The 21,398-nt window shown below is 48.6% G+C and overlaps 1 protein-coding gene across 2 annotated transcripts in view; it reads right to left on the bottom strand.

Annotated features, from left to right (window-relative positions):
* Window positions 1–748: 748 nt before the first annotated feature.
* Window positions 749–21,398, bottom strand: part of PIAS2 (protein inhibitor of activated STAT 2) — a 39,916-nt gene continuing 19,266 nt past the window's right edge. Inside the window, exons 7-15 of one of the 2 annotated variants that reach the window (XM_029285780.1) lie at window positions 20,158–20,263; window positions 19,204–19,277; window positions 18,569–18,729; window positions 16,996–17,133; window positions 9,585–9,605; window positions 7,671–7,808; window positions 6,502–6,641; window positions 4,762–4,799; window positions 749–1,003 (exon numbers count right to left, since the gene is read on the bottom strand). In XM_029285780.1, the coding sequence (XP_029141613.1) occupies window positions 788–1,003; window positions 4,762–4,799; window positions 6,502–6,641; window positions 7,671–7,808; window positions 9,585–9,605; window positions 16,996–17,133; window positions 18,569–18,729; window positions 19,204–19,277; window positions 20,158–20,263 (1,032 nt within the window). In that variant the 3' untranslated portion in view covers window positions 749–787. The remainder of the gene's footprint in view (window positions 1,004–4,761; window positions 4,800–6,501; window positions 6,642–7,670; window positions 7,809–9,584; window positions 9,606–16,995; window positions 17,134–18,568; window positions 18,730–19,203; window positions 19,278–20,157; window positions 20,264–21,398) is intronic. The other variant, XM_015824467.1, reaches the window with a different exon arrangement.

Genomic DNA, 21,398 nt, shown 5'->3' with positions numbered 1-21,398 from the left:
ACCCAACCTAAAAATTAAACGTTGGAACATCGTATTCACATTTTTTTACAAACATGGATTAGATGCATGGAAACGGACTTTGCATAGCATTCTCTTCCCCCCAGTTCTCACAGAGTTGTTGGTTTTTTTGCACTTGTAACTGATGGGTTCCAGGAGAGCGCGAACTCCTAAATAGGAACACCAATTCAGATTTACAAGAGGGATTACGATCTCACTGAAGAGGAAAGGAAGAGGCGGACAATTTATACAACCGTTAAGTTTGCAAAGTTGCATCTTCTCAAAAGAATTTCTTTCCAGGTCCCCAGCAAAAAGGACAAGAATTCCCTCCCCCCCCCAAATTTAAACTTCTCGTCCTTAGATCTGGGATAAGGCAGGTTCTTGTCCCTCGAGTAATTAAGTGCATTATTAAACACCGCTTTTGTTTTTTTTACATTATTGCTAGATCTAACCCAAAGTTATCATTCATCCTTTGAATCCACATCGCAAAACGGTGACAGTTTCACCACCATACAATGGAAAGGCTGGCTTGTTGGAAAACATTTTCCCCCAAAACAGAAAGAGAGAGAGGGAGAGAAAGAAAAAAATAAAAAAATAAAACATCCAGGATGAAAAAAGGAAAGAAAAAAAAAAAACCATATCTTCCAGTTAAATGTTCCTCCACCGTTAATCCGCACGTGAAGAGGTGTGTGGAATCCAAAGCTGTCTGTTTTCTCCCAATAAATATTTAAAATAAAAGTTACAAGCTGTGAGGAACGCAGTCCAGACTGACAAGAGTTTCATCAGCTTTTTAGTCCAAGGAGATGATATCGGGAACGTTGCTCCCACCGCTGCTGCTGCTGCTGTTGCTGCTGCTGGTGAGCACGGCCGTCTCGGTCCGGCCCGAAGAGCTAACGCGAGGGCTGCTTTCGACCGGGCTGGAGGAGGAGGTGAGGAGGTTGCCAGATGTGGTATTTGCTGGCAAGGTCGAGGCGAGACTATCCAAAAACATAGGAGCACAGTACTGCTTGAAACAAACAATGATGGAGGTAAGGGAGAGAGACTAGATGCAAGGGGGGAGAACAGCACACACACCTCAGCCACAGCTAGCCAACTGCACCAAGGTAAAAAAAAAAAAAAAGTGTTTCTCAACTACACGATGCGTGGACTTCGACTCCCAGAATTCCACAGCCAGCAGGGCTGGCTGGGGAATTCTGGGAGTCGAAGTCCACGCATCTCATAGTCACCAAGGTTAAAGAAACACTGATCTGGACGGAGATTCTCAACCATCCACATCGTGGGTTATCCCAAAGGTGCTTTTCGTAAAAGGCAACTTGGTCCTTCTCAATTTTATAATAATAATAATAATAATAATAATAATAATAATAGTAGTAGTAGTAGTAGTAGTAGTAGTAGTAGTAAAGTTGGAAGGGACCTTGGAGGTCATCTAGTCCAACCCCCTGCTCAGGAAGGAAACCCTATACCATTTCGGACAGATGGCTGTCCAGTCTCTTCTTAAAAACTTCCAGTGTTGGAGAATTCACAACTTCTGGAGGCAGGTTGTTCCACTGGTTAATTGTTCTAACGGTCAGGAAGTTTCTCCTTAGTTCTAGGTTGCTTCTCTCCTTGATTAGTTTCCACCCGTTGCTTCTTGTCCAGCCTTCAGGCGCCTTGGAAAATAGCTTGACTCCCTCTTCTTTGGGGCAGCCCCTGAGATACTGGAAGACTGCTATCCTGTCCCCCCTCGTCCTTCTCTTCGTTAAACTAGACATCCCCAATTCCAGCAGCCTTTCCTTATATGTTTTAGCCTCCAGTCCCCTGATCACATTTGTTGCTCTTCTCTGCACTCTTTCTAGAGTCTCAACATCTTTTTTACATCACGGTGACCAAAACTGGATGCCGTATTCCAAGTCTGGCCTTACCAAGGCATTGTAAAGTGGTATTAACCCTTCACGTGATCTTGATTCTATCCCTCTGTTAATGCAGCCTAGCCCTGTGTTGGCCTTTTTGGCAGCTGCAGCACACGGCTGGCTCCTATTTAAGGGATCGTCCACTAGGACTCCGAGATCCCTCCTGCAGTTACTACTATTGAGCAAGGTAACGTTTCACTTCACATCCAAGTACCGAAGAAGCTTCCTGAGTGAGAAATGAAATGTTTTCAAGGGAAAAAAAAACACACCAAGAAGCCAGTTGCCCTTTGGAAAAGCACTTTTGGGACATTGAACTGGACTGAGACATCCTGGTCGAGTCCAGAGCAGCAGTGGCAAAACTCCGAGACATCTACACGATTATCATGCAAATAGACTCCTGGGCTTATAAACCCAGGAGGGGAGAGAGAGAGAGACTCATTATGGCAGGGGTCCCCAACCCCCAGTCTGTGGACCGGTACCGGGCCGCAGCATGCCAAAACCCGGTTCGCACAAACAAGCAAAGCCCCATCTGCGGGATGCAGGCAGCACACGAAACCACGCACCCTCCGGTCCGCGGAATAACCTCTCTCCATGGAACCGGTCCCTGGTGCCCAAAAGGTTGGGGACCTCTGCATTATAGGACCTTTCCCCCCGAATTTAGGTAAAGCATTCCTGATTCCCGATAGCAAATGAAAACAAAAGCTTGATGCAATACAATAAAAACCCAAACTTTTTTTTTAAAAAAAGAGAGATAGTCAGGAGAACAGACATATAAGTGCATAAACACAATCCTAAAGCCTGCCTAAGCCTAAGGCCTGGGGGAAAAGAGGCAGCTCTTTTGAGGCCTGCTTGAAGACAAGACAGGGTTGGAGAGGGTTGTCCAAATTGTCACATGGCAGAGGACCAATGCTGTGACAGAAAAGGCACTCTGGACTCCGATAAGTTGGCACTGCTTACTAGATGCCAACCATGTCACAGCTTATGGGATGACAAAAAAAAAATGGGAGAAAGAACTGCCCCTTGAAAAACCACCAGGGACCCCATAGGTCAGGGATCCCCAACCTACGGGCTGCGGCCCACTACCGGGCCGTGGCCTATTGGCCACAGGGCTGCGGGACAGTGCGGGCATGTGTGTGGGGCCACTCACCCTAGGTGCCCACAGACCCATTTGCGCATGCGTGTGAAGCTAACAGCAGCGGCTAGCGCCTACACACCAGCACAAATGGCGCCACTAGTGCAGGTTGTGTGGCCCATTTGCACGTGCACGGAGGGCTAGTGGAAGTGGCTAGCGCCTGAGCGCCAGCGCAAAAAGGGCCACTAGCGTCATGCAGGTTGTATGGTCCCTTTGCGCCTGCACGACTAGCACAAGACCACTAGTGCCGTGCGGATGTGGTCCCGTTAAAGTGCGTGTCTCCACAGGGGCACAATTTTCCCAGCTGCTCCCTTTCCCTCCAGGCTGCCAGAATGAAAAAGTGGGTAACCTCTAACACAGGTGACCTTTATAGCACCTTGAATTACATCCAGAGGTCTGCCAGTAGCCCCTGCAGCTTCCCTAGTAGAACTATCAAGAGGGGCGTAGTAACAAGGCCCATCCATTACTGCTGCATTCTGGGCCAGCTATAGCTTCTGAGAGAACAGTCCCCTCTAAAGTGTGTTTGGCAGTCGCCCAGATGAGGGAAAAATATCCTTACAACAATGAAACCAAATTGGCATTGACCTAAATTATTGGTAGGGCTCAGAAGCGGTATGGAGAATTTTGGAGAAGACATTGGATTTTATTGATCTATGGCAGGGGTAGGCAACCGTGGCTCTTTTATGACTTGTGGACTTCAACTCCCAGAATTCCTGAGCCAGCCATGCTGAGGGAAAATGGAGAGGTTCCCAAGCTGAGGCATGCTGGCTCAGGAATTCTGGGAGTTGAAGTCCACGAGTCATAAAAGAGCCAACCGTGGCCATTTTAAGACTTGTGGACTTCAACTCCCAGAATTCCTGAGCCAGACATCCCAGGCTCAATCCAGGATACCAAGACTGATGCTATCAAAAGCTGATGAAAGCTCAAGAAAAACTGGGAATCTACTCAAGGGCCATATATATATTTAATAATAATAATAATAATAAGAGTTGGAAGGGACCTTGGAAGCCATCTAGTCCAACCCCCTGCTCAGGCAGTAAACCCTATACCATTTCGGACCAATGGCTGTCCAGTCTCTTCTTAAAAACTTCCAGTATTGGAGCATTCACAGCTTCTGGAGGCAGGTTGTTCCACTGATTAATTGTTCTAACTGTCAGGAAATTTCTCCTTAGTCCTAGGTTGCTTCTCTCCTTGGTTAGTTTCCATTCGTTGCTTCTTGTCCTGCTTTCAGGCACTTTGGAGAATAGCTTGACTCCCTCTTCTTTGGGGAAGGCCCTAAAATACTGGAACTACACGTCACCCCTAGTTTTCCTTTTCATTCAACTAGGCATACCCAATTCCTGCAACCGTTCTTCATATGTTTTAGCCTCCAGTCCCCTGATCATCTTTGTTGCTCTTCTCTGCACTCTTTCTAGAGCATTTATTTTATATTGTTTTAATTATTATTATTTTCACATTTTATGCTGTATACTGCCCAGAGATGCTTGAGGTGGAGAAAGCCAATAAATAATAAACAGCTGCCCCCACCTCTATTCCTGTCTTCTTGTCTGAGATAATTCAACGTTTAAACTAACACGTCTGGATGACAGAAACCACGGGAGTCGTGTCGTTTAATTGCACAGCCACAACTGTAGTGTTTAACTCTTCTCGGAGGCCTTCCAACTTCTCATTTCAAACTCATTCCAGCTTAGGTCAGGTCTCTGTGAAGGGTAAAAGCTGATCAGAAGCAGTTAAGGCCCTTACCTGTGGATCAACTGGGATTAAAGAGAGAAAATCCAAGCCTATGGAGAGAAGAAACACATGTGCCTTCGGTAAATATGTGTTGTACGAAAGGATACATGGGATTGACATGCTGTGATCATGGACCACAGGAGATGAAATGCTGGGCAAGGGGAGAAAATTCAAAACGTCACTGAATCACCACACCCTCTGAGCCATCTGGGACGGGCTAAACTACAATTGATCCCAAAATTTCTGTTGCTAAGCAAAACAGGTTGTTAAGTGAACTTTGCCCCATTCTACGATCTTTCCTGCCACGGTTGTTAAGCGCATCCCTGCAGTTTTTAAGTTAGTGGCACGGCTGTTAAGCGAATCTGGCTTGCCCCCCACTGACTTTGCTTGTCAGAAGGTCGCAAAAAGGGGATCGCGTGACCCCGGGACACTGCAACCGTCATGAGTCCGGATTTTGATCACATGACCCTGGGGATGCTGCAATGGTGGCAAGTGTGAAAAATGGTGATACCGTATATACTCGAGTATAAGTCGACCCGAGTATAAGCCGAGGGACCGATTTTCCCACAGAGAACTGGGAAAAATTGGTGACCCGCGCATAAGCCGAGGGGGCATTTTGGCTGTTCCTCCCTGGCCGCCGCCCCACCCCCGCCGCCCCACCCCCGCCGCCGCCNTGCTGACTCGAGTATAAGCCGAGGGGGGCATTTTTCAGCCCCAAAAATGGGCTGAAAAACTCGGCTTATACTCGAGTATATACGGTAAGTCTTTTTTTTCCCCAGTGCCATTTTAACTTCAAACAGTCACTAAACAAATGGCTGTAAGTCAAGGACTATCTGTAGGTTTAAGGAATAAATGGACAATACATCTCAACAGTGAGCTTGGAAATTGGAGAGAAATAATAATAATAATAATGATGATGATAATAATAATAATAATAATAATAATTAATAATAAATAATAATAATAACAATAACAAAACAATAATAATAACAATAACAATAATAATAATAATAGTTGGAAGAACCTTGGAGGTCATCTAGTCCAACCCCCTGCTCAGGCAGGAAATCCTATACCATTTCGGACAAATGGCTGTCCAGTCTCTTCTTGAAAACTTCTCAGGGGCCGCCCCAAAGAAGAGGGGGTCAAGCTATTCTCCAAAGCGCCTGAAGGCAGGACAAGAAGCAACGGATGGAAACTCATCAAGGAGAGAAGCAACCTAGAACTAAGGAGAAACTTCCTGACAGTGAGAACAATTAACCAATGGAACAACCTGCCTCCAGAAGCTGTGAATGCTCCAACACTGGAAGTTTTTAAGAGGAGACTGGACAGCCATTTGTCCAAAATGGTATAGGGTTTCCTGCCTGAGCAGGGGGTTGGACTAGATGACCTCCAAGGTACCTTCCAACTTTACTACTACTACTACTACTACTACTACTACTACTACTATTATGGGTCATCGCGCAGTCAGCCAGATGTTCAGACTGGATCTGGCATTTTTGTCTACCTATCGAGTCCTTCCCAAGGACCTGGGATAGGCAGATGTGGATGTTTGGTGGTATTACAGATCTCGTCGCAGGATGGAAGCGGTTCCTAGTAAGGCCGCCTTTTGCAATTGATTGATGGCGAATTTGTCAATTATTATTATTATTGTTATTATTATTATTACCTCCAAGGTCCCTTCCGACTCTGTCATTCTGTGATGCGTTGCAGCCCACAATCCCAATCGGTTCCAAAAACCGAACCTGCACTTACCAGGCAAGTCAGACGAAATGCTGGATATGGATGGATTGTGGAAGGGCACAGAGTAGCCTGTTAACGACGGGGCGATGGCCGTAGAATCCACCGTGCTGACTCCCGGGACTCGAACAGCTGCTGGCTGATACACAAGAACGCTGGTTGGGGGGAAAACAAACAAACAAACAAAAAGCAGATGAAACATTAAAATAAACCAGAGGTTACCCGAAAGAGAGTTAAGGCACCGTGCAACAGTGTCCTATTGTCCGTGAGGCCACCAGTTAAATCCTGAGCTACAAATATTCTCCACTGCGAGTAAACCAAGCCTGTCTCCTGGCAAACCAAGGCCACGGGATCTTCTTACATCTCAGAGATAAGAGGATTTTTTTTAAAAGAGTGGCTAGTTTCAGAGGAAAGCAAAGTAAAGCTGGGTGGTTTTCTTGCAGACATTTCATTACCTAACTAGGTAACATCTTCAGTACTAGAAGGGAATAAAGTTTGGGAAGTGGAGGTGGAAGTGGAGGAGGAGGAGGAGGAGGAGGAGGAATGTGGGGTCCTTGGTGCTCTCTGAGCTGGGTTGTTTCCCTGCAGACATTTCATGACCCAACTACAGGCAGTCCTGGACTTACGACAGTTCATTGAGTGGCCGTTCCAAGTTACAACGGCCCAGAAAAAAAGTGACTTAGGACCATTTCCCCATACTTACGGCCACTGTAGCAACCCCCGGGGTCACGTGATCAAAATTCAGATGCTTCACAACCGACTCGTATTTACGACAGTCGCAGTGTCCCCGGGGTCCATCGCCTTTCTCCAACTCCTGACGAGCAAAGTCGATGGGGAAAGCCAGAGGCACTTAGCAACCGTGTGACTAACTTGACCAGTGCAGGGATTCACTTAACAACCGGGGCGAGAAAGGTTGTAAAATGGGCCCAAAACCTCACTTGGCCCGTCTCCCTTAGCAACAGACATTTTGGGTCCAATTGGGGTCGTCGTAAGTCAAGGACTGCCCGTCTCCACCTCTATTGGTGAATGAGGAAGCTTCGCCCAGCTAAACCTGATTTCGGTCGGAGAGCCAGAAAAGCTCAACGCAAGACGGAGAAAAGGGACCCACAAGAGCCAGGGAGCCCCCCTGGCCCCCTCCCAACCCATCCTCCCCAGCCGAGAGGGACCAAGGGAAAGGAACCAACCCTTTCGTGGGACTCGCTTGGGTGTCCGACATGTAGATGCACTTCCGCTTGGGCGGGGCGTCCTCCTCTTCCTCGGAGGAGCTTTCCACGGTCAGGTCGATGACGTCCACCTTCTTCTTGCTGACCTCGCCGCCCGGGCTGGAGCCCTGCTTGCCCATCACGGCGGCCCCCGGAGCGTGCAGAACTGGGAGGGGGGGAAAGAGAGCAGCGGCCATTGAACACGGCGGACTCAGCCTTCCGTCCTTCTGTGGTCGGTAAAAGGAGGACCCAGATCATTCCTCCCTCCCTCCCTTTCTTCCCTTCCCTCTCTGAAGGCGCAGTGGTTAGAATGCAATATTGCAGGCAGACTCTGCCCGCAGCCTGGAGTTCGATCCTGACGCGGCTCAAGGTTGACTCAGCCTTCCAAGGTCAGTAAAATGAGGACCCAGATCCATCCATCCTTTCCTTCCTCCCTCCCCTCCCTCTCTGAAAGCGCAGTGGTTAGAATGTGGTACTGCAGGCAGACTCTGCCCACAGCGTGGAGTTCAATCCTGACGATGCTCCAGGTTGACTCAACCTTCCATCCTTCCAAGCTCGGTAAAAGGAGGACCCAGGTCCATCCATCCATCCTTTTCTTCCTTTCTTCCCTCCCTCTCTGAAGGCACAGTGGTTAGAATGGAGTATTGCAGGCAGACTCTGCCCACAGTCTGGAGTTTGATCCTGACGGGGCTCAATGTTGACTCGACCTTCCATCCTTCAAGGCTCGGTAAAAGGAGGACCCAGATCCATCCTTCCTTCCTTCCTCCCTCCTTCCCTCCCTCTCTGAAGGCACAGTGGTTAGAATGCAGCATTGCAGGCAGACTCTGCGAACAGCCAGGAGTTTGATCCTGATGGGGCTCCAGGTTGACCCAGCCTTCCAAGGTCAGCAAAAGGAGGACCCAGAGGGCTGGGGGTAAATAGGCTGCACAATGTAGAAACAGTCTGAAAACTGGAGCCAAAATTCACGTCTTTTCTGGGCACAGACTAAGTCGTGACTGGGAGGTCTTCTGGCCCAAGAGAGGTGTGGCAAGTTTGACAGACTTAGTCTAATTGGGCAGGAAGACAGTTAACCCATTTGTGGATTCTCCATCTTCATGCTGGAGAACCCCACTTCCTTCTAGCACTGATAACGTTACCGAGTTGAGTAATGAAACATCTGCAAAGGAACGACCCAGCTCAGAGAGCCTGAAGGACCCCACAGTACAGGTAATCCCCGAGTTACGAGCGTTCCCTTAACGCTCGTTCGAAGTTACGAGAGGAGCGCCCCCTAGTGCTTACGAGCAAGTCCCGAAGTTACGAACATTGCGGCACCACGGCAGTCATTCGCCCTTCCGAGCGACCGCAGAGGCACTGCGATACTCACCCTGGCTATTCCCTCCCTCCCTGCCCCGGGTCTCCCCCGGCACCAGGCCTTCAATACTCACCCGGCGAAGATCCAGATCCTTCACTTACTCAGCTGCTCCAGGCCTTCGGTGCGTTTGCGGAGAATGGAGGCCTAAAGTAACGCTAGATCACATGAGATCAGTGGGGCGAGATCACACGCTACGGATCTCGCTTGATCGCATGGTACTTTAGGTCTCTGTTCTCTGCAACAGAGAATGGAACCGAAGCCATGGGATACTTCCGCGGCCCTCCGGAGGCTGGATCTGGGCGTTGGAGGCCTTTTCTGGGTTGCTGCCGTCTGGATGTGACATCGTGGGACACTTCCGTGGCCCAATCCAGGCTCCGGAGACCTTCTCAAGGCCACTGCCGACTGGATCGGGCTGCTGAAGGAAAGCATCCCCCAGCCTTGCTTCCAGATGGCAGCAACCTGGAAAAGGCCTCCGACAACCCAATCCGGCCTCCGGAGGCACGTGGAAGCGTCACCCAGCCTTAGATCCGGGTGGCAGCAGGAACCACGGCAGAGAGGAGACAGATCTTTTCCAGGTGAGTCTGGCGCGGCAGGAAGGGAGGTATGAGGTATTCTAGAGGGTTGGGGAGGCCTTGGGGGCCTGTTCCATCAGTAGGCCCCCCCATGGCCTTCCCCACCGAGATACCTCGTGTGCACTTAACAAGCCGCGTGCGTCTTAGCGATCAAGGGAGTGACCTCGTTCGAGGTACAAGATTCACTCCCATGAGTTTTCGAGTTACAAGTGGAATGGGCAGGCTCCATTACAGGCGTAACTCGAGGATTACCTGTACTGACAAAGTTTGTTCTTGAGGTGCAAAAATGGTTATTGTTTTTACTTGGGACCAACTTTTGCTACTTTTTCCTCCTTAAAATGAATCACACCCAGTTCCATAGTGGGACACTGTTGGGGACAATTATGTCAAAAAGCCTTATACCTCTGTAGTCATGCAGAAAATATAGAGTTTTCATCATCATATTTTCATTTCAATCTCTGCTGTAGTGTAAAGTTTATTTTTGGGATCTCTGAGAGTACGTTCCCTGTTCCTTTTTTGTTTTATTTAATGAATAAAAGGTGCGTTGTCTTACCTGAATGCCTTTTTTCAGCATGACGATGGAGAATCCACCAATGGGTTCTGCTTGTTTTCTGCCCGTAGACTAAGTCAGCCAATTTTGCCACGTCTCTCCTCCTGGGTCCTCCCTTTCCCAGTCTCGACTGAGACGAAGCTGTTGGCTGTGTTTCCGGTGTGTTGGCTCAATCTTTTCCCAGCACAGGACCTGACTGGCCCTAAGGGTGGGAGTGGATTCTCCATCGTCATGCTGAGAAAAGGCGTTCAGTTAAGACAACGCCCCTTCTCCAGCATGATGAGTGGAGAATCCACCAATGGGACGTACCAAAGCCTCACTGTCCCTGTGGGTGGGAAGCCGTCTGGGCTTGTGTCCCACTCCCTGACACTACGTGTTGGAGGACCCTCCTGCCAAATGAGACCTCCGCCGATGCGAACTTATCTAGCTTGTAGTGTCTTATAAAAGGGGAAGGTGACGCCCACGTCGCCGCCCTACATATTTCCTCAATCGGTGCCTGAGTCGCCCACACTGCTGATGTTGCAGCGCTGCGAGTGGAGTGGGCAGTGATTTGTCTAGGAACTGCTAGCAACTGCCCCTAGTATGACTGTGCTATGCACTTCCGGATCCACCTGCCGATTGTGGATGCTGCGACCCTTGAGTGCGAGTGGAAGGAAACGAACAGGGCCTCTGATTTGTGGAAGGGTGCCGTTCGCTTTATGTATTGCCTTAAGGCCCCGCGAACGTCCAAGATGTGCCATTTGCACTCCAATTCATGGGAGGGCTGAGGGCAAAAATCTGGTAGCACCACCTCTTGTGCCCTGTGGAATAGGGAATTGACCTTGGAAATGAAGGAGGGGTCCAGGCGTAGGACCACCCTGTCTGTATGGAAGGTACAGAGATGTTCTCTGATAGTGCTGCCAATTCTGAAATGCGCCTTGCCGAAGTAACGGCGACTAGAAATGCGACCTTAAGGGTCAGGTACTGCAATGTGCAGGTCCTGACAGGTTCAAATGGAGTAGAGGTAATGGCCTGTAGGACCTTAGACAGATCCCAGGAGGGATATCTGTGCACCACGGGTGGTCTGCTGTTTGTTGTGCCCTTAATAAAGGCTCGCACCACTGGGTGTTTGGCCAGTGGTTTAGAGTTGCCATATGTGAGAATAGTGGACAGGGCGGCCACCTGTCTACGAATTGTATTGGGTGCTAGGCCCCTATCTAGACCCTCCCCTAAGTAGTCTAAGAGCCTTGGAATAGTGATACTAAAGGGGTCTAGCTGCTGCCTTGCGCACCAACTGCAGTAATTTCTCCACATGGAGTCGTAAATTCTGTTAGTTGTAGGCCTTCTTGAGGCCTGGATTGTCTTAATGACTCTTTGTGAATAGTTCTCCCCTTCTAAGAGGCTCCGCTCAAGTGCCAGGTGGCTAATTGGAGCCGCTGTGGCTCTGGATGTAGTAGAGTCCCCTGGCTGAGTGAGATTTGATCGTGCGGAATCCTCCACGGCGGGGATGCAGAAAGGCTTACGAGGTCGGCAAACCACGGCCGTCTTGGCCAGTGTGGTGCAATGAGAATTACCTCTGCTTGTTCCTGCAATATCTTTTTGATGGTTGCTTGTATCAGAGGAAGCGGTGGGAAAGTGTATAGCAACCCTTCCGGCCAGTGTCCCCAAAGCGCATCTGCTCTCTCCGCCCCGGTAACGGAAAACGGGAGAAGAACCTCGGGAGCTGAGCATTTTTGCGGCTGGCAAATAGGTCCAGTACTGGGTGGCCGAACCTCTCTGATGCCTCCCTAAAGAGAGCAGGGTGCAGGTTCTACTCTGAGTGGTCTATCGTCGCTCTGCTCAGGAAGTCCGCCTGTTGATTTGCTTCTCCTGATATGTGCTCAGCCTTGAGGGAGACTAGGTTGCTCTCGGCCCAGGTTCCCAGCAATTGGGCCTTGGTCATGAGGGATCGGGACCGTGCGCCCCCATCGGTTGACGTGGGCCTTGGCAGCCACGTTGTCCGTGAGAATCAAGACGTGCTGATCCGCCACTGCGTTGTGAAAGTGGCAGAGCGCCAGGTGTATGGCTCTGAGCTCTAACCAGTTTATGTTGTGTTTTAGGTCCTCCTTTGACCATTGACCCTGTGCCAGATTTGATTGTAGGTGTGCTCCCCAACCGAATAGACTGGCGTCCGTGGTCAGAACGACTCGGTTGGTCTCCTTGAACATGTGTCCCTTTTCCACCGCTGGGGATGATCACCACTGGAGCGACTTCAGGACCTTTGGTGGAACCCTTACTCTTCGGTTGGAGGAGCTGGTTCCCCTTTTTTGGAACGGGAGTAGGAACCACTGCAGATCTCTGGAATGTAGCCGTGCCCAGGGCATGATTGCTAGACATGAAATCATCTTTCCCAGCAAGTGGGAAAGTGTGGCCAGTGTTGTGGTTTGCTTCTTTCGAATCAGCCTGACCAGGGTTCGAATGCTGTTTTGTCATTCTCAAGAGAGGTAGACCTTGGACTTTAGGGTGTCTATCACAGCTCCCAGATGAAGAAGACGGGTCGATGGGACCATCTGACTCTTTTAAAAATTTACTGAGAACCCGTGTTCCTGAAGGGTTGTTAGGGTCAGTATCAGATCTGACTGTGCTGATTGAACTGACGAGGATTGGATTAGAATGTCGTCCAGATAGCATTGGATGCGCACAAGAATTGTTCGCAGATGTGCGGCGAGTGTCACCAGTACCTTTGTGAATACTCTGGGAGCTGAAGAAAGTCCAAAGGGCAGGGCCGTGTATTGAAAATGCCGCCCTGCGTGACAGAACCTGAGAAACCTCCGGTGTTCCGGAAGTATGGGAATGTGAAGGTAAGCCTCCGTCAGATCTATGGACATCAGGAAGTCTCCCCTTCTGATGCCTGCTAATATTGACTGGAAAGTTTGCATTTTGAAATTTCTGTATGCCAAGTGGTTGTTTGGACTTTTGAAGTCTAGAATTGCTCTCCAACCCCCTACCCCCCGAACTCTTTGGGACTATAAATAAGATGGAATAGAATCCCTGTCCCTGCTGCCCTTTTTCTACTGGTTCTATGGCCTGGATGTCCAGGAGGTGATGGATGGCCTCCTTGATAAGGTTCCTCTTGGTCAGATCTTTTGGAGATGGGCAAGGGACGAAGCGGTTCGGGGGTTTGGAGATGAATTCCAGTGAGAGGCCAAATCTGACAGTATTTAGGACCCAAAGGTCCGTGGTGGTGGCTTGCCATTTGTGAGCGAAAAGAGCTAGCCTGCCACCAATGGGGGAGTCCTCCCCGCCGTCACTTGGATTTTCGGAAGGGGCGGCCCCCCCGCTCCTCGAAAGGGCCGTTTTGACTGGAATTGTTGTCTGAATCTGTCCCTGTTGCCGGTTCTATCACTCTGTCGGTCTGACCTGGACTGATAGGGACGGGAAAAAGAGTTTTGTGCTGGGCCTGCCTCAGATCGAAAGGATGGTCTGCGAGGGTAGGAAGAGACTCTCCTCTCCGTTCTCCTTCACAAGTGGGCCAATACCTTGCATTTGTCCTTGTTCTCTATCAGATAAGGATTAAGGGCCTCACCAAAAAGCAGGCCGCCGTTGTAGGGCGCTGCCGCCAACCGCCACTTTGCCTTAATGTCGGCTCGCCACTGTCTGAGCCACAGCAATCTGCGTGCTGCGGTGTTGTACGCTATTGCCCTTGCAGAATAGTTTGCTGCTTGTAAGGATGAATCTGCCATGAGCTCCGCTGCCGCCACTAACCTTCTTAAGTCCTGGTGGGTTCTCTCCTCCTCCGGAGAGGTCCTCGCCTGGAGTTGGCGTAGCCAGAGCAGCGAAGTCCTAGCGAAAAAGGAGGTACAGATGGCTGCCTTGATTGCCCACACCGAGGCCTGGTGTGCCCTGCAGAAGGTGAGATCCGCCTTCTTATCCTCTGATTTCAGGGCCTCCGCCGCATCCCCGGTTACCGTGGATGGAGAAAAAAGAGCAGCTAGAGGTTTATCTACTGTCGGAACCTCTATTACCTCCGATAAGGTCAGATCTATGTTGAACAGCTTCTTGTCTGTCCCCCCCCCCCTTTGGGAGGAAAGACCCCGGTGCCCCCATATTATTCTGAATTGTATCAAAGAAGAGAGGGGGACAGGGAATAAATTGTTGTGTGTAAATGGGCTGTGAGAACACCCTGTTGTTTGTGACCTGACTAGTTGAAGGTCCCTCCTGAGGAAGCAAAGGTCTCTCAATCTTTGCGGTGCTGCTGGCCTTTTGGAGCAGAGACTCGAATAGAGTCGGGTTAAAGAGACCCACGAAGGGTGGGGGGTCAGGGGATATATCATCGTCCTCTGACAGCCCCTGATCCGTTTGCTCATAGTCCTCCGCAGAAGACCTCCTGCCTCTGGAGGACCGAGAAGGGGAAATTGAGTCCTGGTACACAAAGGCTTCCTCTTGGGACAGGTGAGAATGGCCTCTTGAAACCACAGACCCGGCTCTGGAGACATGATGTCTTGAAAAGGCCATAGCCTGGGCGACGGCCTGAGATATCAGGGATTGTAAGTGTTCTGATGACACTTCACATAGAGGAGATCCGATTGCCTGTTCTGTGTCAGCCTCTGTTTCCAGAGGTTCCTGACTAGGCTTCATCGGGCCAAATATTTCCTCCTCCTTGTAAGAGGGTGGGACCAAACCGTCTTCTGCTGTGTTTTGCCTCTTTTCAGCTCTAGAAAACTGTTTTTCCAGAGCCTGGTGTCGACGTTTGGCCTCCGTGTCCGCTGTCTTGGAAGGCTTTTTGCCAGATATTGCTTTGGCCTTGATCCTGCCCGCTGCCTCCTGGTTGGATGATCTTGGCCTCTTACGACCAGGAGGGCTAATGGAGGCTTCCTGTGTTGTCTGGGCAGCGATTGTGTCTGCCATTGGTAAAAAAAAAAAAAAAGAGAGAGAGAGATATCTCAGCGCAAGACTGAGAAAAATCTCTATTAAGAGGCCTGGTGAGGGGTCTAGTCCAGGGGACAATCTGTTGCCAATGTAACAGGTTCCTTTCTGCTTCATATACACACATACATACGTACATACATACATACATACATACATATTAGCGTAGCTAGGAAGAGCGAAGGCACAACTTGCCTCCAATTGCCTTGAGCAAGGAGCCCAATTTGAATACTCCCTTGCCTCCCCCGCTCCAAAGAACACGTGGAACCAAGGTGGCGGTCCGATCCCCTTGTTCTCTCTCTCTCCGCAGCTCAGCTGAGTTCCTCCACCTACTGGCTGGGCTCCGATAATAAAAAAACCTTCGGAGATTTTAGGCTCCCCGCCGATTGGCAGAGCTTCGGGGAGGCCACGGGAGTCCTTTATCTCTCCGCGGATCAGCTGGGCTTCGGAGGAAGCCGCAGAAATGTGGTAAGTCTCCGCAAATCAGCTGGTTTCGGGGGAGGGGCCACGGGAGGCTTTTTAGCTTCCCGTGGCTCAGATAGAGTTCGGGGGGAAAACCGCGAGAGTCCTAATTCAGCACGGATCAGCTGGCCTTCGGGGGAAGCCTCACGGAGTTTTATTCCAGCATTTGATAATAGGCTGAATTTTGGGAAGCTCGGCTGTTCTTCCGGGGTAGCGAAAAGGACCGGTGACCTCCCTGTGGGGGGGGAGGGGGGGAGGATTGAGGAGGGGTGGAGAGGAAGCCTCCCTTCACCCTAGAGCTCACGCGGTGTTAAAATGGCATCTGGCTCTTTGTTCTCCCTCTGATGATCGGCTGGGCTAAAACAAGCCTGCCGGCTGCGCTGCAATCGGCAGGGATGAGAAAAACGAACAGCCGTTCGTTTCCCACTCCCCTCTCCCTCTTTCTGTAAGGAAAAAGTGAAAATACGGCCTGATCTAGCGATCTGATCCTGGAGCCAAGATGAATCTGTCTGTTCGGGCTAAAGACTAAGTCGAGACTGGGAAAGGGAGGACCCAGGAGGAGAGACGTGGCAAAATTAGCTGACTTAGTCTACGGACAGAAGACAAGCAGAACCCATTGGTGGATTCTCCACTCGTCATGCTGGAGAAAAGATAGGGAAAGGAGACCCCTTGGAAGCGTTTGTGGACTCTAGGACAGGTGTCAGTAAAGAGTAAAAATAGCCGCCAGTTTGGTCTAGTACTTAAGGTGCCAGGCTAGAAAGTTGGGAGTTCTAGCCCTGCCTTAGCCGTGAAAGTCAGCTAGGTGACTTTGGGCCAATCACCAGGGGCTAGTGAGTTCTAGTCCCGCCTTACGCACAAAAGCCAGTTGGGTGACTTTGGGCCAATCACCAGGGGCTGGTGAGTTCTAGTCCCGCCTTAGCCATGAAGGGCAGCTGGGTGACTTTGGGCCAATCAACGGGAGACGGTGAGTTCTAGTCCGTTAATCATGAAAGCCAGCTGGGTGACCTTGGACCAAGCCCTCTCTCTCAGCCCAACCCGCCTCACAGGCTTGTTGTTGTGGAGAAAATAGGAGGAAGACGTGTTGGACATGTTCACCGCCTCGGGTTGTTTGTCAGGCAGGATACAAACCAATCAATAAAATAAAAATAAAAATACTCAAAAAGCAGGGACCTCAGGAAAACCTTCCCCACCCACCGGTGGGAAGGAAGCTTTTGGGTTAAGGCAGCAGTTCCTCTCTCTTAGTAGATTACAATACTCAGGGCTGCAACCACTCACCTCACCTCACCTCACCCATTTCAACCCCCGAGGCCCAGTGGGAAGGTTCCCTTCCCCATCTGCCTCTGCTCACCTTGCTGTGTGCTTCAGGAAGGGTGTGTTATGGTCTCTTGTCATCGGAAAAAAAGCTAGAGGAGTACCAGGTTCAACCCAGATCGGCAGGGGTAACTTCCCAGCCCAAAGGGGGGAGGGAAAAAAAACCCTACAGGTTACTTACTTTCTATTTTGGGGCACTGTGAGCTAACAACTTTCAAGGACTCCTTCTTCGGCCTCATGGGGCACCAGGAACCGTCCTCCTGGAACTTGATCTCGTCGACGTCCGAACATTCGTTCAAAATTTCCATGAAGAGGCTAGGAGACAACATTAAACGTTAACAGGGGACAAACAGACCCAGCACACTTTCCCCTTGTGGGGGAAATACCCCACCAGAACAATCCGGTGAGGTGCTTCGGCGGAGAGAGCGTGAGTCGCCCAAACGCACCCAGCTGGCTTTCATGGCTAAGGTAGGACTTGAACTCAGTCTCCCACTTTCTAGCCTGATGCCTTAACCATGAGACCAAACTGGCTCTCTTGTTTTGTTTAGATCTGTCCTTGATTTGGATGCCATTAACTGGGAAAATATACATTTGCATACAGTGATCGTTTTGTTTTTTTTGGCACTTTGCATTTCAGTGACCCAGAAATTATTATTCTGTCATAGTCAAATAAGTAACTGTTAGGTTAGATCCCGTGACCTGTTCATTGCGAAGTTGATGCCTTTTATTCCTCTATAGATATGCATTTGTTTACAATTACTTATACTTAGCCACTAAACCAGGGGTAGGTAACCTTGGCTCTTTTATGACTCGTGGACTTCAACTCCCAGTATTCCTGAGCCAGCATGGCTCAGCTTGGAAACCTCTCCCTTTCCCCTCAGCATGGCTGGCTCAGGAATTCTGGGAGTTGAAGTCCACAAGTCATGAGGGGGCCATAGTTCCCTCATGCTGCCTCAGGAATTCTGGGAGTTGAAGCCAAGTCTTAAAAGTTGCCAAGTTTGAAGACCCCTGATCTAGGCGCAGGGGTGGGGAACCTTGGCTCTTTTATGACTCGTGGACTTCAACTCCCAGAATTCCTGAGCCAGCCGTGCTGAGGGGAAAGGGAGAGGTTTCCAAGCTGAGCCATGCTGGCTCAGAATTTCTGGGATTTGAAGTCCACGAGTCATAAAAGAGCCAAGGTTGCTTACCCCTGGGGTATAGGGTTTCCTGCCTGAGCATGGGGTTGGATTAGAAGACCTCCAAGGTCCCTTCCAACTACTCTGTTCTATTCTTTCTCTACTCTACTCTATTCTACTCTATTTCTATTCTATTCTATTCTATTCTACTCTACTCTACTCTATTCCAATATCTATTCTATTCTATTCTTATTCTATTCTAATTTTATTCCATTCCATATTTTCTATCCTATCCTATCCCATTTTATTCCATTCCATTTTCTATTCTGTTCTGTTCCGTTCCATATTTTCTATTCTATTCTATTCCATTCCATATTTTCTATCCTATCCTATTTTATTCCATTCCATTTTCTATTCTGTTCTGTTCCGTTCTGTTCCATATATTCTTATTCTATTCTATTCTAATTCTATTCCATTCCATATTTTCTATCCTACCCTACCCTACCCTATCCCATTCCATTTTTTATTCTATTCCATATTCCATCCCATATTCCATCGATTATTACAAGCGCAGCCATGTAAAACATCTCTCCCCTGCAGACTTGGAAAGGAAGGGGCCTTATCCGGCTTCTTACCCGTCCAGGATGAGGTTATCATACGTCGCTTTCTTATCACAGACCGGACAGATCCAGGTCGGCTTCTTCTCGTTCATTTGCAGGTAGAGAGCGGCGTCAAAGCACTGCAGGTGAGTGCAAGTCCCAGCCCGGCAGGGGATGGTCAGCCTCATTTTCCCCAGCTGGAGACCCAGCAGGGCAGAGAGAGAGAGAGAGAGAGAGAGAGAGAGAGAGAGAGAGAGAGCAGGGAGGGAAAATAAATTCCATTCTCAGGAAAGGAAACATCCCGTTTTTACCGCACAGGCACTAGCACCGTCCCGTTTTTGCTGTGTTGTGCCCCGTTCTCGCACCGCGCGGCACCCCGTTGGCATAGTGGCAGTGGAGCTCATGTGAGAGGGGGTGAGTGCGTGCACTGGTTAGCCTGTTCGGCGGCCCGGTAGCCAGGTAGTGGGCGACAGACCGCAGGTTGGGGACTCCTGTTATAGGGAGCTTTGAAGCCCTAGCAGAAAGTGTACCTTCCACATAATGTTGCACATAAAACTGCAGCCAGAGCAATCCTCACATTAAAGTAATGTGGCTTTTCTCCCACCATTACAGAAGCTTAATTCAACAACAACAACAACAAAAAACAGAAGGCTTCTCTTAGCTCTACTTACAGGACACATCAGCGATACCCGCAGGCTGGTGGTAGCAATTTCACTGTCTGGGTCAGCAGTGAGTTTTTCTTTAACTGGGAGGAAAAATAAAAGACAGAAGCATTAAAAATGCAGAGTGACTGCAAACACAATCGCTCATAAAATATGACTGCTAATACAATTGCTAATAAAAGTCATGCTTCACCTGCTTATCCTTTGAAAATCCAACGTAATATTAATATTATTTCATGTTAAACTCTTTAAAAAAAACCCAATGAACTCTGTGGTACAACTCTTGAAAATTCTGCGATCAGAATTTGGAGGCCTGGCAACTGGCATATACTTATGACGGTTGCAGTGTCCCAGGATCATGTAATCCCCTTTTGCGACCTTCTGACAAGCAAAGTCAATGGGGCGGGGAAGCCAGATTCATTTAACAACCATGTTGCTAACTTAACAACTGCACTGATTCACTTAACACCTGTGGTCAGAAAGATCGTCAAATGGGGCAAAATTCACTTAACAATTAGCAACAGAAATGTTGCCCTCTCAGTTGTGGTCGTAATTCAAGGACTACTTTTTATGTGCTGCCTCCAGTGTAAAATTAAGGCATCTGGAGGAGTAATGGGTGAGCCATGGAAAATTTGGGGCTGAATTGTGATTGTAAGCTGAACTCTACCTGTATGAGATGAACTTCTCTGCATTTTAAAGGTTGTCTGGAAACTTTTTAGCCTGTTTTATATTTCGTCGGCTTTCGGCTTTCTCTTAAACGAAAGCCCATCATTTTATTCCACCGATAATCTTGTAAGACAATAATGGAAATTATTCACTCCTGTGGAACTCCCATGAATGTTTTGGCAAGGAACTACCCAACCGCTTTCCTCCGAGTACGTTTGCTGGAGAAAACTGGAGCCCAATAACAGATTCCCGAAATCAAATAAATAAAAATAAAAATGCGAGAACGGCTTTACTCACTCAGCGCCCGAGAATGATCAGGGTTTCTAATGCCCTTCAATTTTAGTCTCTGTAGCAACATGGCGGAGGTCAGCTGGCGCACTAGATACACGGACATGGAGTAATTCTACAGGGGGGAAAATCGTAGAAGAATAAGTGAGGTCTGGTAGGTACTGAAGAATTAACACGCTCAAGGGTGTAAGGGTGCAGGTCCATACATTTGTTGTACAGTAGTGGCCAAAATTGTGGAAACCTTTTGGGAAAAGTGTACAGTAGAAATGCCACGTTTGGTTAAGTTTCCACCCATTTTTCTTCCAATTTCTTTATAACTGTAGCCTTGTTCACTTAATAATACTATTTTACATGGCTTTCTGGGTGACCCGTCAACTCTTTGCACCATGACTTTAATTTTATTACATTTTACAAGCTCACTAAATGGAAGAACACAAAAAAACCCAACCAACTTGATAGCCATCACATAACACCCTGACAAATGTCCTCCTCTCAGCTTCAATCCGTGACATCAGTCACTGAATCCTACTGTGATCTGATTGGCTCATGGCCAAAACAAGATGACACCTGATTGGCTCTCTAAACACTCACGCTCATTGGCTACAATCAGAGGAAGGAAAGCTACCTGAGATCAACCTAAGCAAGTTGTGCTTCCTTTTTCTGCTAATTTGGCTATAACTTTTCATAGAATACAGTACAGATAATTGAACAAACTCTGTTGCATTACATTCTTGATTAAATTATCTTTCCATTGATACGTAATTTAATGATACTACTCCCAAAAAAAAGTGGTGTTATTAGCCATCCAACCTCAAAAGTACACTTTTCCCAAAAGGTTTTCAAAATTTGGACCACTACTGTATATAGTGTGTTTAAATGTGTTATGCATGTGTACACTTTGAGAGCAAGCTACTCAATTTCATTTTTAATGTGTGCCGTGGTGCCCACAGGGAAAAATGACAATAAAGGTTATCATTACCAGCAGCATCAACTTTAATCTACAGCAGTGTTTCTCAACCTTGGCAACTTTTTTTTTTAATATTCAAATTTTTATTAATTTTCAAATAAACAAACAAGTTACAAATATGGTATACATTAAACAAAAGAAACCCCCCCATATCTATTCAGAGATGCTCAGCAGCCCCGCCCCCCTCCCGCGTCCACCCTCTCTTTCACCCTTCCTACCTACTTCCCTCCTTCTCTCTTCCTCCTACCTACACCTCTCTCCTCCTTCCTCCTCTCAACTACCC

The sequence above is a fragment of the Protobothrops mucrosquamatus genome, unplaced genomic scaffold, assembly GCF_001527695.2.
Source record: "Protobothrops mucrosquamatus isolate PMUCROS unplaced genomic scaffold, P.Mucros_1.0 scaffold2243, whole genome shotgun sequence".
Classification (NCBI taxonomy): Eukaryota; Metazoa; Chordata; class Lepidosauria; order Squamata; family Viperidae; genus Protobothrops; species Protobothrops mucrosquamatus.
Note: the sequence above shows the minus strand (reverse complement) of the source record. Positions and strands in the feature narration are given on the sequence as shown.